The sequence below is a fragment of the Bombina bombina genome, chromosome 7, assembly GCF_027579735.1.
Source record: "Bombina bombina isolate aBomBom1 chromosome 7, aBomBom1.pri, whole genome shotgun sequence".
NCBI lineage: Eukaryota > Metazoa > Chordata > Amphibia > Anura > Bombinatoridae > Bombina > Bombina bombina.
The window spans coordinates 546,053,437-546,072,195 of record NC_069505.1 but is presented as its reverse complement, the minus strand read 5'-3'; the positions used below and the strand labels follow the sequence as shown (position 1 = coordinate 546,072,195).

Sequence of the window (18,759 nt, the reverse complement as noted above, 5' to 3'; positions counted from 1 at the left end):
CCTTTCGACCTACATGACCAGTCTGAGAACATTGCTATCTATGAGATGAATTAATTTGATGAGATTTAGTTAAATGCAGCTGCTGATATGGAACACCTAAACCAGACTTCAGTGACATATTTCATTATAAAAGGTATTTCAGATGCTCCTGAATTTCAGGCACTGATCTTCTGTCTTGTTCTACTCATTTATATCATTAGTATTGCTGGTAACATGACCATCGTTATACTTGTCTGTCTGGATCCCCATCTGCAAACTCCAATGTACTTTTTCCTATGTAACTTGTCACTCATGGACATATCTTCCATCACTGCTACTCTACATAATGTTTTTGTTATCTTTATAGTGGGGGACAACAAAGTGTCCTTTAGGGGTTGTATCACTCAGATGTTTCTGTTTCTCTGCTTCACTGGTAATGAATTGTCCATACTTTCGGTGATGAGTTATGATCGTTACGTTGCCATCTGTAACCCTTTACGGTATCAAACTCTTATGAACCAAAGAGTCTGCATGATTATGGCCACTGTTAGTTGGATGTTTGGTTTTCTTCAAGCCATACCACATATTTCTTTAGTATGTGGTTTCACTTGCTACATATCAAATGAAATCAACCACTTCTTTTGTGACATTGTGCCTCTCATGCAAATAACGTGCAGTGATACCTCTGTATTAGAACTTTTTATACTTACTTGGTCAAATATTCTATCTGGTCTGACACCATATCTTTTGACAGGCATTCCTTACTTTTTTATTATCTCCACGATACTAAAAATTCACTCCAGCACTGGGAGGCAAAAAGCATTCTACACTTGCTCCTCACATATCACAGTTGTGGTCCTTCTCTACGTGACTCTTTTTTGTCAATATCTTAGACCAATGTCAATGAACAACTTGAACTCAAAAAAGCTGATATCTCTGTTTAACACAGTTGCAGTTCCTGTATTAAATCCACTGATTTACAGTTTAAAAAATAAAGATGTAAAATCAGCACTGGGTCAAAGGCTGACATTGTGCAATGTATAAATCACCAAAATATGTATTATATATTAATATTTTATTACAACACAAATTTTGTATGTTTCATAACATTGGCTTAATCCGACTTGGAGTATAATTGCACTTTGCATTATGAAGGTTTAATTCTGACTGCCATAGCCTTATGAGAAATATGTCCATTGTCACATGGTATACAATTGACTTTGATAAAGCATGGCACAGAGATTAAAAACTATAAAGTAAATGCCAGAATGTCATGGGATCTTATATATATCAAGAACTTACCAGCCATGACACCCAGGGCAAGAATGTTGAGGTCAACGATCTTGACAGGGATGTGAGTTTGTTGGTATTATAGTTCTTAGGGTTAGGGCAAGAGTTATGGGCTACATTTGTGGCTACGGTTAGTGCCAGATTTAGAACTACAGATAGGTCTAGGACAAAAAAAGGCAAAGGTTTAGGCCTAGAATTAAGGTACTGTTAAGTCTAGGGGTCTGATTATATAAAGCTCTCTGGTCTGACAAGATGATCTAAGATGTCTCTTCAGTACTGTGAGGTCCCTCAAAGAATGTTAGTAAAACAAATGTTAGCTTGATAGCTGTTTATCAAGCTATGCAGGGTCCTTGATACGAAGGTGAGACACCTACATTTCAATGTTCAAACAAAACTTCTAAAGATTTTGTGAAATGTATTATTTATTATTTTATTTGAATCATATCACAGAGCATGTCAACATCATGTAGAGAATATTTTCTCAATCGAAGTGAAAATACAAAATGTAAATACCCTTTAGCTACACCTCCAACAGGTGCAGAAAATAATCAATAATTCACCCAATTTAGGACATTGTATTAACCACTTCTATTAAAAATAAATTATAGAAAAATAACTTGCATAAAAGGTCAAAGGTCTTAGTACTCTCCAACAGTTGTACATTTGTAGACATTTATTAAATGTATTAAAATCTTTCCTATACTTAAATTTGTTCTATCTGCTCTATTCCTTCATTACTCTAAGCAATAAATATTAAGGCCATGATGTCTCTTCTTGCATTATTTTTTAGACAACATTCCATTCCTTTGAAAATATTCTAATTTAGTTAAATCCGTCTGACAATAAAGACTCTACAACAATTATGAAGATGAGGCCTAACTACTGATCTTTATAGTGACAAAAGAACCTTACTTTTTCTGGTGCTAATACCTCTTCCTATACAAGGAAGCATTCTAATGGCCTTACCCAATGTTCTACTGCATTGTCTACCAATATTCCAACCTCTCAAGTTCTATTCATTATGTGTTACCTTCATAAAGCGACATTTTATTAATATTGAACTTTGTGGTTTTACATTTTACAGTTTTAAATAACACAAGCATCTGATCCATATCTTCTGGTGGATCATCTTTATTATAAAATGTTGTTTCACCTGCCAAAAAGCCTACCTATAAACCCTACTAAAAGTATCAATGAATAATATTAAAGAATAAAAAGTGAGTCTTGATAAAGGCCTGAGCTAAGGGCCGAAACGCATTGACTTACTGGTAAGCATCATTCCTTTTAACTTTCAGTTTTAAACCTACTATACTATGTTATACATATTTTTTACAGAGAATATTCAAGAATGACAGGAAGCGGCTAATTGAGTCTCAAGGTCCTAACAAAGTTTCCCAGGAGGATCTTCTTCATTGACACATCAGGTTTTCTATTTTTTAAATATTTTTTTATTTGTTCACACTATTGGATTACAATCACTGGATTTATTGTCAAGGAATTTTACATTGGTACTCATCCTCATATATTTTGTTCATTTCATTATCATTTCATCAATATCTGGATTGACACTTATTCTCATTTTATTTTTGGATTGACACTGACTCACATTTCATCATTTTTATTAATTCATCATTTTTTCATTTTTAATTTTTACCTCAAAATTTTTTTTTCACCAATTATATATATATATATATATATATATATATATATATATATATATATATATATATATATATATAATACCATTGTTTCACCTTTCTCTCTATTTGTGTTCACATTTTTGTTCAACAAGTGTTTTGTTCATCAATTGTTATATTATTGTCTCACCAATTGGTCACATTTTTCCACATTGTGTTTTTTCACTTCTGAGCAATCAGTACACATCCAATTTCAGATACAAACGTCTGTGAATTGTATACACACCCCAGTATCACAAGAGTTTGTCCAACCAGCACGTCCCTTTAAAGCATTAGCAATTTTATCTACGTGTTAAGATCTTACTGTTTAATTTCATGGATCCATGATTAACTTTTATTATTGTATTTTATTGTAATTTTAATTGTATTTTAATATTGTTATTGCGGTTTAACACATTCTTTTGCACCACTCCCATATTAATTTCTCTACGCCAGCTAAGTCCTCAGCCTTTTGGCGCTATCCACATACCCTTTTTATTCTGATCTTGTTGGGGATAGTTAGTAAGCCCACTGTATACAGCTCGAGGACCCACTTTAGCGCTGGTCACTACTATTTAAATTCAATAATATTAAAGAAAACAGGCCTTGGTGGTAACTTTTGATAGAATACAGTAGTACCTAGACCCTCACCCATAGCCTGAAGCCAACATTTTATCCAAGACAGTGCAATTAATTTTTTGCTGTTGTTGGCAGAGACAAACTACATCTATTGTTCCTCCCTGGCCTATCACTTTTACATAGTCCAATAAATTAGTTAAATGAGTTTGACAAGATCTAAAGTTGAGCTCACAGGCATTTAGTAGCCAGAGTCTTACCTACTGCTTTTTGCATGAAGGGGTACTACAATAGCAATTCTTTAGTCATACAGAGAAACTCATGTCAGCTAATGGGAAACTAACACAAATCAACAATGCCTAAAACCCTTGGAGGAATCTTATGTGGGCTCACAAATGTACTTACCTTCATTTTTGATAATGCCAATAAAATCTGATCCTCTGTAAAAAAAAAAAAAAAAGAGAGAGAGAAGGGGTGACAACATTACAGTTTATAGTAGTAGTAGTATAGTGAAATGTTGCATAAGGGAGCTTTCCTATCTTCACAATCTGAAAGAAAGAACAAAAGTAAACACTTAAATGGACAGTCTACTTGAAATGTATTATTGTTTAAAAAGATAATCCCTTTGTTACCCATTCCAAAGCTTTGATTAACCAACACGGTTATATTAATACACTTTTTTACTTTTGACTCATAAATAACTCCATGGGAATGAGCACAATGTTATCTATATGACATACATGAACTAGCATTGACTGTCAAAATTCACTGAGATAAGAAGCAGCTTTCAACGACTTAGAAATCAGTTTATGAGCCTATCTTGGTTTAATTGTTGACAAAGAATGCCAAGAAAACAAAGCAAATTTGATGATAAAGGTAAATTGAAAAATGTTTTTTTAAAATTGCATGACCTATCTGAATCATGAAAGTTTAATTTTTACTTGACTTTCCCTTTAAGGGTTAATTCCAATCTTGTCAATTATGCTTATTGACTGTTTTTCTTCTCCTGATAAGCCTTTTTTAACATCAAAGAGATCACAATCTAATTCATAATACCATTTTAGTATTGGAAAAAATCTCAGATCGGATATCGGAAATTTCACCCTTATGGTTCATGGAAAGCATTGAATTCTGCAATCCCAGTCAACGTAACCACAATTTATTACTAAATATCCACAAAAAATAGACAAATCAAATTCAATAGGCAAAGACTGTTGATAAAGTACAAAACTGGCTTTTCAACATGTTTGCAAGTATTCCTAGATGATTCTTAAAAATTCTATTATCTTGTGAATGTGCTTTATACTCTGAATTTATTATTTTAGATGTCTGTATTAATATATGGACCCCTACTTATCATACCGTCGACTTTCTTGCATGCACCGTCACCAATACGCTCGCCTAAGTTCGCCTAACATCGCCGCAGCAGACCTGAATATGTTCTCCAAAATTATCTAAAAAGCTGTCTAAAAGCCGCGCACCAAGTACGGGGCGATGAGCAGCGGACTGTTGTTAACTAACAGTCATCGATCTCACTGCTCTTCATCTTTTTCACAGCTTTTTTGCTACCCTGTCTCTAAGCACCCACACCATACTATACTGTTTTACCCCCTAAACCGTCGCTCCTGGACCCCGCCGCACCTAAATAAAGTGTTTAACCCCTAAACCGCCGCTCACGGACCATGCCGCAACTCTAATAAATGTATTAACCCCTAAACTGCCACTCCCAGAGCCCACCGCCACCTACATTATACTTATTAACCCCTAATCTGCCGCTCCCTATACCACCGCCACCTACCTAAAGTTATTAACCCCGCCGCAACTAAATACATTTTTAACCCCTAAATCGCCGCTCCCGGAGCCCACCGCCACCTATATTATATTTATTAACCACTAATCTGCCCCCGCCCCTACACCGCCGCCACTATAATAAACATATTAATCCCTAAACCTAAGTCTAACCCTAAACCTAACACCCACTAACTTAAATATAATTTAAATAAACTAAATAAATATTCCTATCATTAACTAAATTATTCCTATTTAAAACAAAATACTTACCTATAAAATAAACCCTAAGATAGCTACAATATAACTAATTACGGCTAGATTTAGAGTTCTGCGGCCAAAGGGGTGCGTTAGCTACGCATGCTTTTTTTCCCCCGCACCTTTTAAACACCGCTGGTATTTAGAGTTCACAGAAGGGCTGCGTTAGGCTCCAAAAAAGGGAGCGTAGAGCACATTTACCGCCACTGCAACTCTAAATACCAGCGTTGCTTATGGACGCGGCCAGCTTCAAAAACGTGCTCGTGCACGATTCCCCCATAGAAAACAATGGGGCTGTTTGAGCTGAAAAAAAACCTAACACCTGCAAAAAAGCAGCGTTAAGCTCCTAACGCAGCCCCATTGTTTCCTATGGGGAAACACTTCCTAAGTCTGCACCTAACACCCTAACATGTACCCCGAGTCTAAACACCCCTAACCTTACACTTATTAACCCCTAATCTGCCGCCCCCGCTATCGCTGACACCTGCATATTATTATTAACCCCTAATCTGCCGCTCCGTACACCGCCGCAACCTACATTATACCTATGTACTCCTAATCTGCTGCCCCCAACATCGCCGAACCCTATGTTATATTTATTAACCCCTAATCTGCCGCCCCCGCTATCGCTGACCCCTGCATATTATTATTAACCCCTAATCTGCCGCTCCGTACACCGCCGCAACCTACGTTATCCCTATGTACCCCTAATCTGCTGCCCCTAACACCGCCGACCCCTATATTATATTTATTAACGCCTAATCTGCCGCCCCCAACGTCGCCTCCACCTACCTACAATAATTAACCCCTAATCTGCCGACCGGATCTCACCGCTACTCTAATAAATGTATTAACCCCAAAAGCTAAATCTAACCCTAAGGGTTTATTTTTATTTTACAGGCAACTTTGTATTTATTTTAACTAGGTACAATAGTTAATAAATAGTTATTAACTATTTAATAGCTAATTAGTTAAAATAAAGACAAATTTACCTGTAAAATAAAACCTAACCTAAGTTACAATTACACCTAACACTACACTATAATTAAATAAATTAACTAAATTAAATACAATTAATTACAATTAAATAAAATTAACTACAATTTTACAAAAACAAACACTAAATTACAGAAAATAATAAAATAATTACAAGAATTTTAAACTAATTACACCTAATCTAATCCCCCTTATAAAATAAAAAAGCCCCCGAAAATAATAAAAATCCCTAACCTATACTAAATTACAAAAAAAGGGCTTTTTGCGGGACATTGCCCCAAAGTAATCAGCTCTAGTACCTGTAAAAAAAGATACAAAAAAAAATTTGTACCCCCCCAATACCACCCCCCAACATTAAAACCCACCACCCACACACCCAACCCTACTCTAAAACCCACCCAATGCCCGCTTAAAAAAACCTAACACTAACCCCCCGAAGATCACCCTACCTTGAGACGTCTTCACCCAACCGGACCGAAGTCCTCAACAAAGCCGGGCAGAAGTGGTCCTCCAGACGGGCAAAAGTCTTCATCCAAGCTGGGCAGAAGAGGTCCTCCAGACGGGCAGAAGTCTTCATCCAGATGGCATCTTCTATCTTCATCCATCCGGCGCGGAGCGGGTCCATCTTCAAGACATCCGATCGTGGACCATCCTTCCAGGCCGACGACTACCCGACGAATGAATATTCCTTTAAATGATGTCATCCAAGATGGCGCCCCTTGAATTCCGATTGGCAGAAAAAATCCTATTGGCTGATGCAATCAGCCAATAGGATTGAAGTTCAATCCTATTGGGTGATCCAATCAGCCAATAGGATTGAGCTTGCATTCTATTGTCTGTTCCAATACAATAATACACAAAATACCGATTGGCTGATAGAATTCTATCAGCCAATCGGAATTCAAGGGATGCCATCTTGGATGACGTCATTTAAAGGAATATTTATTCGTCGGGTAGTCGTCGGCCTGGAAGGATGCTCCGCGTCGGATGTCTTGAAGATGGACCCGCTCCGCGCCGGATGGATGAAGATAGAAGATGCCGTCTGGATGAAGACTTCTGCCTGTCTGGAAGACCTCTTCTGCCCAGCTTAGATGAAGACTTCTGCCCGTCTGGAGGACCACTTCTTCCCGGCTTTGTTGAGGACTTCGGCCCGGTTGGGTGAAGACGTCTCAAGGTAGGGTGATCTTCAGGGGGTTAGTGTTAGGTTTTTTTAAGGTGGGATTGGGTCGGTTTTAGAGTAGGGTTGGTTGTGTGGGTGGTGGGTTTTAATGTTCGGGGGGTACTGTATCTTTTTTTACAGGTAATAGAGCTGATTACTTTGGGGCAATGCCCCGCAAAAAGCCCTTTTAAGGGCTATTTGTAATTTAGTATAGGGTAGGGATTTTTATTATTTTGGGGGGCTTTTTTATTTTATTAGGGGGATTAGATTAGGTGTAATTAGTTTAAAATTCTTGTAATTATTTTATTATTTTCTGTAATTTAGTGTGTGTTTTTTTTTTACTTTAGTTAATTTTATTTAATTGTAATTAATTGTAGTTAATTTAGTTAATTTATTTAATTATAGCGTAGTGTTAGGTGTAATTGTAACTTAGGTTAGGTTTTATTTTACAGGTAAATTTGTCTTTATTTTAACTAGGTAGCTATTAAATAGTTAATAACTATTTAATAACTATTGTACCTAGTTAAAATAAATAAAAAGTTGCCTGTAAAATAAAAATAAACCCTAAGATAGCTACAATGTAATTATTAGTTATATTGCAGCTATCTTAGGGTTTATTTTATAGGTAAGTATTTAGTTTGAAATAGGAATAATTTAGTTAATAATAGGAATATTTATTTAGTTTATTTAAATTAGTGGGTGTTAGGTTTAGGGTTAGGTTTAGGGGTTAATATATTTATTATAGTGGGTGTGGTGTAGGGGGGGCAGATTAGGGGTTAATAAATATAATATAGGTGGCGGTGGGCTCCGGGAGCGGTGGTATAGGGGTTAAAAAATGTATTTCGTTGCGGTGGGGTCCGGGAGCGGCAGGATAGGGGTTAATAACTTTATGTAGGCGGCGGTATAGGGGGCGGCAGATTAGGGGTTAATAAGTATAATGTAGGTGGCGGTGGGGTCCGGGAGTGGCGGTTTAGGGGTTAAACACTTTATTTAGTTGTGTCAGACTGAGTCCGGCGGATCGTATGTTACGCCACTAAATTCTACTTTTGCCGGTCTGTAGGGTTTGATAACTAAGGCGAATCAAGCTTGCCACAAATACGCTGCGGAATTCCAGCGTATTTGCGGTTGACAGCTTGATAAATAGAGGCCATGGTCTAGATTCATTATTTCCATTTACATCAGCATTGTATAGTCCATTAATAGGTCGATAGGTAAGAAATTTACATTTGCTTATGTAGAAGATAAGATACATTGCTGCCTCTTATGGAAATTAATTTCCAGCCATGTTGTTTTTAATTTTATATAAAAATCTCACTAAATCAGGTTTAAATCAAGGTTTTCTCAATTAATAATTTAAAAATATTTTACAATGTAAAATATCATTGAACAAACATTCCCCAATATATTTATCATGCTTGATATTCAGATTGTAAAGCACCACTCTATCCATTTGCAAAACCAACAAATGAGCTTTATTAACTCATTAAATCATTTCTGAGATGGATAACAATTATCAGCTGTGAACTGTGCCATTATGGGGAATGGAGATTAAATATCATGGCAATTATCAACCTTGCCTGAGTTTACCTCAAAAAGATTGTGATCACTTTGAGTAAAAAAAAATAAAAAATACTTTTTTCCCAATATCAAAAAATCTTTTTTTTTTACCTCCTTTTCATTTAAATATGCTTTTTCCACATAAACCTTAAACAATCTTAGCTAACTACTTAGGGGTACATTTATTGAGCTGAGTTCACAGCTTTTATTGGCTATGTGGAGCAGACTTGCATAAGGTACCTTTTTAAAGGACCACTAAACACAAATTGTAAACTAGATGATGTTGAATCTTGATATCTGAGAATAATTTAGCATTTTAAACTGCAGCGTCATTTTGTTAAATGAGCATATTGTTTTATGTTTATTCTTTGCACTGATTTCCCAGTCCCCCAGAACAAAAGAACCCCTGATAATCAATCACAAACTAATACTCAGATATAGCACAAACTCTGTTTTCACATGTGCAGTTGAGAGATACTAGGGAAGCCTTCCCTTATCTCTTTCCTTAAAGTGGCTTAGCACTGATTCAACTTAGTTGGGTAGACTTAATAATGGTCGAGCAGACATGATATGCTGTAGTGAATCATGTCCGCTCAAGCTCGCTAAATGCCGACAGCATACGCTGTCAGCATTTATCATTGCACAAGCATTTCTAGTGAAATGCTTGTGCAATGCCATCCCCTGCTCAACGGCAGCCAATTGGGGGGTGTTAATCATCCTGATCGTATCGGATCAGAATGATTTCAGTTCGCCACCTAAAAGGGCCGTTGCTTCTTAACTGGGGTAAATCTACCCTTTAGTTACTATTGCAAATAATGCTTCTCCTATCATGATTGTTGATGCAAAACTGATAATCCACCTTTTACAAACATGTGACTAATGAGAATCTTATGGGGGAGGATGAAGTAAACAAAAGCTTACATAAATTGCCTGAAATGTATAAACCAAAACCTCCCTGGGAGAAAGTAAAACAAGCACAATTTTTACATGTATTTTACAACAAAAGGCGGCAAAATAAAAAATGATTGTATATTGCAATAATGTTTCAATTGCAATAATGAAACATTTTATACATTGTTGAAATGTCACGTTTAACGGTCCTTTAAGAAGCTAAAACTGCTTTTTCCTTCTTCTCAACCTCAGAAGGAACAAGATCAATTGCCTGACACTCGCTAGTTCGGGGTGATTGACATGCCCTGCTCTAGCACAATCGGTTCTACTGGAGCAGGGGGTGGAATTGCATAAGAATCCCTGCAATGAAACTTTACAAGTGCCAATTGCAGGCGGAGAGGTTCACTATTTGCAAACTAAATTTACCCCTTAGTCTTTTTGTTGGGTTCTCCATATTTGTAAATCCTTATCCAAATAAGCCTGTCTGTATTTCTTATAAGCTACCTTTTTTTTTTTATTCTTTACAGCATGTGCTTCTTCAATGAAGACCCAGATTTCACACTATAGGCAAAATTAAAAGTTACACACAAAAAAGAGCTATCTAAAGCATTTGCTGGCGCACAACCAATATAACTTGCATTTTTGTGCTCTTATTGAATGTAAATGGCTAATATAATATATCATGCAAGCATTGGTATGATGCATCCGACAATAATCATGTCAAATAGCACAGAAGCCTAAAGCCATTTTACTACATTAACTTTCCAAAGGTAATAAACTTTTATTAAGACACACAATAAAATAGTTGAAAGTAAAAAGGTAGCACTCAAGCGAAAGCTTCAGGTGCACTTACATCTAGAGGTTGGATAGTGCAGTCAAGCTAAATCCCTCACCTCATAGACTTCTATGGGGCTCGCTACATATGTATGTGCACAAATACACACATACACATTATTTACATACACACATACAAATCCACACATAAACATATATATCTTTGAGCGCTGCTTAGTCCAACATATTGTCATATACCAAAACAGTATATAATATATATATATATATATATATATATATATATATATATATATATATATATATACTGTATATATTCACAATGTATGTACACAATGTGTAATATTTTAATTTAGTATGTTCGACATGAGTTTTTGTGCGTACTTTTATTGTAGCCCTAACACTTTACTTCAGGTAACCATTTATGCCAACTTTGTTAGCACTTTTATATGTTGTGCTATGACATGCCATGTAGAAGCACCTAGAGAATACACCATAGAGGTTGAAAAGCGCATCAACATTTAATTAGGAGAAACCTCCACTGCCTTCTGATAGTGAGTGTCTTATGTGCCGCTCTGGAATCTCTAAAGTTCTGATAAGGAGCAACTCTATTGTGTCAGTGGGTCATAGCCACAACTGCTGTTTTCAATATTAGGAAGGTAACGCCAGCACTTATATGTCAGTGTTGGGTTGTTACAGTGACTGTGGTGGAACCTTTGTAAGATACTTCCTTCTTATTGTGCTTTTGGCAGGGGCAACGGCATAGTTACATTTACCTCCCGGTTAACTACATCAGCCCTGGAGACTCCCAACACTGAGAGGGTCAAGCTGTGGTGTAATCAAGGTAGTGAATGCTTTTACTATATAGCCACTTTTTTTGTATATCTTTCTTCTGCTCCTTCTTGAGACAGAAAGATTAGCACAAGGTAGGATTTTGTGGCGGACTATTCTCCTATATTTATAAAAAAAAATATCTGTTCGGTTTTGTATTGTCTTATCTTTTTATATTTGTAAAGGTTTTTTTAAATGATCTACTGTTAGATGACAGCAACACCTGTGTGGTTTGTTTTCTACTAATAAAGCTATAATTAATAGAGTGCTTGATTCCCTCTCTTGGTGTTACTGGATGTATTTCAATCCATTTCATTCTTCTGTCTAGATTATAATTTGTTATTTTAAGGAGTTGCACCACTTTTATAGGCATTATTAATTTTTTTAATTTTTATTTTCAAATTTTTGCTTGCTCCATTTTGCTAAACAAATTTTTATTGTAGCGCAACACTAACACTTTACTTCAGGTCTCCAGTTACGCCAACTTTTTTGCGCGGTTACATGTTGTGCTAGGATGCAACTCATAATTCACAAATTATAATATGAGCAATGTTTAGCGCAGCCACACTAGCAATTAAAAGTATAGGGGGGTGTTAAAGAGATAAACATTCTCTGGTAATTCTTTTTAGCCATGCATTTATACCAGATTAAGCTCTATTCATAGCGCGGGCCCAAGATGTTGATAGCGCACCCTGCACTACCAATAGCGCTCCATTTGTAATATAGGGCTTGTTAAGCCTTAATTCAATATCAATTTGTATAGCATTTTAAGCTGTATTTTAAAGCACAATAGCAAGCAATAATAGCTAATAGCAAGATTTAAAAAGCTTAAAGGGACATGAAACCCAAACATTTTCTTTCATGATTCAGATAGAGAATACAATTTTAAACAACTTTCTAATTTACTTCTATTATCTAATCTGTTTTATTCTCTTGGTATCATTTGTTGAAGGAACAGCAATGCACTAATGGTTTCTAACTGAACACATGGGTTAGCCAATCACAATTGGAATATATATGCAGCCACCAATCAACAGCTAGAAACTAGGTTCTCTGCTGCTCCTGAACTTGTCTAGATAAACGATTCATTAAAGGATAGCAAGAGAAGGAAGCAAATTAAATAATAGAAGTCACTTGGAAAGTTGTTTGAAATTGTATTCTCTATATGAATCATCAAATAAAAATTTTGTGTTTCATGTCCCTTTAAAAGAGATTACGGAATGCACATAAGCTCAAAATGAAACCTATGACTTGTAATACAAGGACAATGAACATACTATTGCTGCTTCTGCTCTTGCCATTAGTATAGGGGGCGCTAAAAATGTGTTGGGTATGTTAAAATACTTCCATTTAACCAACAACTTGTAATACTAGATGGAGTGTTATTGGTTGTGCAGACCTAAAGCAAAATAATGCTCCACACACAATCAGTATTGATTGTTCTAGTAGTTCAGCCCATTTTGTATAACATTATGGGTGATCACAATCAATAAGAATAGTTTCCATAGACTTTAATGGAACATTTTGTAGAAAATAGACGTGCATTTGTTTTGTTATGAATGTGAATTTGTTAACCAAACAAAGATATTCGGGTCATTTTCACAACACAAACATCTGAACGAATGCACACCGAAAATTTAAAGAAGTTTGTTTCCTTTAAATTACCTTTGGGGTTTAAAACTGGAGAGCTGTGATAATCCCGATCATACTTCGCCATGCCAAGCCTCCTGTTAATGCCCCCAGGGTTCAGGGAAGAAGGATTGGAATTAGCGCAGCTCTCAAGTGCCCTAAAGGTAAGTATTTAATGTTACAGGTGAACATTTTAACCTGTAGCAAAGGAACATTTGTTTATCAAAAACAAATGCAAATGTTTCTCGAATATTTAGTATTTGTTTAGTTTTAAACAAAAATGAGAAAAAAAACAAAGCTTTTTTTAATTTTCATCACAAAAGATTTGTCCGAACTGAAACTTTTGTCTAAAGGATTGTGATTCCATTGTTGCCAAAACTTGCCGTATTGTGCTCAAGACAGGTACACAATCCTGATCCTATGCGAAAGGATCTATGTTTTAACAAAGGATGTCAAGAAAAAGAGGTAAGTTTGATTTTAGAAGTAAATGCTCAACCTAAATCACAAAAGTGGAATCCTGGTTTCCCTATGTCTTTAAATCTGTTATTCCCAGAGGGCATAATAAAACTAACATTTCCATGTGTTTTTCTATACTATTGTGTTGATCACAATCCGTCTGATATCTTGATTTTGGCCAATTTCAAGCACCCACCAGGTAGTACGGAGCACGGAGAGGGTTAACCAGGACCCAAACAAATCACAATGTGACAAATTCTCCAGCTAGTAGTGCAAATTGACCTTTATTTGTGCATACAGAGTTCCAACAATAACAGCAACGTTTCAGGCAAACAATATGCCCTTTGTCAAGCTAAGTATCAAGTGATTATACAGGCGTTTAAATAGCCATACTGGCGCCAAACAATGCATATTAACATCCCTAATGCGCCACCTAGTGGTCAAAAATACAATTGTTTTGTGAACGGTAATTGTGATGTATATTTATCTAAGTGTTTAACCCCTTAATGACCACAGCACTTTTCCATTTTCTGTCCGTTTGGGACCAAGGCTATTTTTACATTTCTGCGGTGTTTGTGTTTAGCTGTAATTTTCCTCTTACTCATTTACTGTACCCACACATATTATATACCGTTTTTCTCGCCATTAAATGGACTTTCTAAAGATACCATTATTTTCATCATATCTTATCATTTACTATAAAAAAAAATATAAAATATGAGGAAAAAATTGAAAAAAACACACTTTTTCTAACTATGACCCCCAAAATCTGTTACACATCTACAACTACCAAAAAACACCCATGCTAAATAGTTTCTAAATTTTGTCCTGAGTTTAGAAATACCCAATGTTTACATGTTCTTTACTTTTTTTGTAAGTTATAGGGCCATAAATACAAGTAGCAGTTTGCTATTTCCAAACCATTATTTTTCAAAATTAGCGCTAGTTACATTAGAACACTAATATCTTTCAGGAATCTCTGAATATCCATTGACATGTATATATTTTTTTTTAGTAGACATCCCAAAGTATTCATCTAGGCCCATTTTGGTATATTTCATGCCACCATTTCACCGCCAAATGCGATTAAATACAAAAAATCGTTCACTTTTTTACAATTTTTTTCACAAACTTTTGGTTTCTCACTGAAATTATTTACAAACAGCTTGTGTAATTATGGCTTAAATGGTTGTAAATTCTTCTCTGGGATCCCCTTTGTTCAGAAATAGCAGACATATATGGCTTTGGCGTTGCTTTTTAGTAATTAGAAGGCTGCTAAATGCCACTGCGCACTACACGTGTATTATGCCCAGCAGTGAAGGGGTTAATTATGGAGCATGTAGGGAGCCTTTAGGGATAATTTTAGCTTTAGTGTAGTGTAGTAGACAACCCCTAGTATTGATCTAGGCCAATTTTGGTATATTTCATGCCACCATTTCACCGCCAAATGCGATCAAATTAAAAAAAAACGTTAAATTTTTCACAATTTTAGGTTTCTCACTGAAATCATTTACAAACAGCTTGTGCAATTATGGCACAAATGGTTGTAAATGCTTCTCTGGGATCCCCTTTGTTCAGAAATAGCAGACATATATGACTTTGGCGTTGCTTTTTGGTAATTAGAAGGCCGCCAAATGCCGCTGCATTTCACACGTGTATTATGGCTAGCAGTGAAGGGGTTAATTATGTAGCTTGTAGGGAGCTTGCAGGGTTAATTTTAGCTTTAGTGTAGAGCTCAGCCTCCCACCTGAAACATGAGACCCCCTGATCCCTCCCAAACAGCTCTCTTCCCTCCCCCACCCCACAATTGTCCCCGCCATCTTAAGTACTGGCAGAAACTCTGCCAGTACTAAAATAAAAGCTATATTTGGGCTTTATTTGTGTTTTTTTTTAGCATATTTACATATGCTGCTGTGTAGGATCCCCCCTTAGCTCCCAGCCTCACTGATCCCCCACCAAACTGCTCTCTAACCCTCCCCCTCTGCCTTAATGGGCACCATCTTGGGTACTGGCAGCTGTCTGCCAGTACCCAGTGTAGTCAAAAAAATGTGCCTTTTTATTTTTTTAAATGATTTTTTCTGTAGTGTAGCTTCCCCCCCCCCCCAAGATCAACCCCCCACCCCTTCCATGTCCCTTAGCTGTTTATTAACAGCTTTAAAAACTTTATTTTTTTTTACTTCTCCCAGTTTATTTTTCTGTAGTGCAGCGGTTCCCTCCCGCTCCCGCCCCGTGCACGCGGCCCCCCCCCCGCCCCCCCGTGCACGCGCGCGCTCCCGTGCGCGCTCCCCGCCCCTCCCGCCCCCGATCCCGCCCCCCTCCACTCCATTCGGCACATCGATGGCCGACCACCCGCCTCCCAGACTTGCTCCCACCCACCAACGATACCGGCCACCGATGTCCGGTGCAGAGAGGGCCACAGAGTGGCTCTCTCTGCATCGGATGGCCAAGGGGGGTTATTGCAGGATGCCTCGATATCGAGGCATCACTGCAATAACCGGAAAGCAGCTGGAAGCGTGCAGGATCGCTTCCAGCTGCTTTCCAGACCAAGGACGTACGCCACACGTCCTCGGTCATTAACTGTCTTTTTTTTGAGGACGTGTGGCGTACGTCCTTGGTCATTAAGGGGTTAAATAGCCATCCTAGCACCTAACAATATACATTAGCATCTCCAATGCAACACCTAGTGGTTAAAAGGTATCCTTTGATTATGTAAATAATTTATAGTGTATATTTATATATAATGTGTATTTAGAGATATGTATAAAAATGTACCCTATAGTGAATAAGAAACTTCACAAACATTTTGTATAAAAGTGCTCAGATTTTGTGCTAAGAAATATATGTATTACAAACAATTAAAAACAATTATATGAAGAAATTATAACTTCATATATCACTCAATATTAAAATGGATACTAGAAAAGATTGCATAGCTACATGATACAAAATTATATGATACAAAGTACTTATTTCATAATCGATTGTGAATAAAATATCGACATTGATCAAATTCTAGTAAATTTCATTATGTGTAAAGAATAAATTCATTATATTCACAATAAATCACCAAAAAGCAGACCGGTTGCATTACCTATTGAGATCTTTTGGCCACAGTGTATTTAATTCATTTATCCAAAAGGTTTCTCTTTTAGTTAACAAAGAGTCCCTGTCACCACCTCTTCTACGCATATGTACCTGCTCAATTAGTTGGAAACGTAGTTGACTTATACTATGCCCTGCCTTTAGAAAATGGGAAGATACGGGAGCTTCCTTATCACCGCATCTAATATTTGACTTATGTTGTGTGATCCTCTCACGTGCCTCTCTGGTCGATTGCCCTATGTATATCAAAGAACATGGGCATTTGATGGCATAGATAATATATTTTGATCTGCAAGTTATAAAATCTTTAATCTTATATTTCCTGCCCATATAGGGGTGACAAAATGTTTCACCTTTTATCATGGAAATGCAATGGATGCACGAAAGACATGGGTAACACCCTTTACGTACCTTGGCAGAAATAGTTCTCTGGGCATTAGTATTCTGAGCATCTCTATTGCTTCCTATATCAGCTCTAACCAATCTATCCTTTATATTGGGACACCTTTTATAGGCAGGCATTGGAAATTCACCAAAAGTTTTTATGTTGAGATGACATTTTTGTAAAATATGCCAGTATATACGAATAATTTTATTTATCTGACTACTTCTAGTACTATACTGGGAAACAAAAACAAGTCTATCAGCCTTAGAGGATTTTCTGACAACAGTTGATTTAGCAGAGTCAGAGATAATATTTTGTTTTTCTTTCTGTATAATATCAGAGGGATAACCTCTTATTAAGAATTTTTGGGACATCTCTTCAAAACAAACCTTTATTATTATGGGATCAGTAACAATACGGTCAACATTTAATAACTGGCTTTTTGGTATAGCCCTAAAAGTAGAAGGCGGATGAAAACTATCATATAATAGTAAATTATTTTTATCAGTGGGTTTAGAAAAAATATCTGCTTTTAAACCTTCCTCACTTTTATATATGCAAGTATCAAGGAATTGAATCCTCTCTTCATCGTATGTTAAGGTGAATTTAATCCCAGTTACTGCATTATTGAGATCATCAATAAAGGCTAATAGGGATCCAATGTCGCCACACCATATGCCAAACACGCCGTCAATGAAATGCCACCCAGTGGCTCCAAACTGTCTGAACAAAATATGTTCATATACAAAAGTTTCTTCAAAATTATTCCTGAAAATGTTGGCATATGTTGGGGCGACATTGGACCCCATAGCTGTCCCCTGCTTCTGAAAATAGAAAGTATCTCTGAATAAAAAATAATTTGAATGGAGAATAATCTCCAACAATGACAGAAAAAATCCAATCTGTTCTACACTATATCTACAATCACTATTTAGTGTCTTAGCCACAGATGCTATCCCACTACTATGTTTGATGTATCTACTCTTTACACTTCTATTAAACATATTAGTGGTTAACTTGTATAGTCCTACTTTCCACAGACGCCGAAAAAGCCTTTGACAGGGTGGACTGGGACTTCTGTCAAAGTTTGGGTTCTCACAATTACTGATCTCTCATATAAAAGCTCTTTATAGTAACCCAACAACACATATTAATGCTAATAATACACTTTCCCAGAGGATCCTTATAAGTAATGGTACACGTCAGGGGTGCCCTCTTTCGCCATTGCTGTTCGCCTTGGTGGTGAAGGCACTAGCTGATCGGATAAAGAGCAATCCCTTTAAAGGGGCGTCTCTTTCGGTGAGATCCATCAAAAATGTCTGCTGTATGCGGACAATATCATATTTACTTTACGCTCTCCTCTCACATCCCTGCCCGCCCTCCTCAGAGAGCTG

The 18,759-nt window shown here is 36.6% G+C and overlaps 1 protein-coding gene across 1 annotated transcript; it reads left to right on the top strand.

Moving 5' to 3' along the window:
- Nucleotides 1–87: 87 nt before the first annotated feature.
- On the top strand, nt 88–1,023 carry LOC128636535 (olfactory receptor 5V1-like). The gene has a single exon (XM_053689533.1). It carries the CDS (start codon nt 88–90, stop codon nt 1,021–1,023), a length of 936 nt encoding a protein of 311 aa, XP_053545508.1.
- The last annotated feature ends 17,736 nt before the right edge of the window (nt 1,024–18,759 follow it).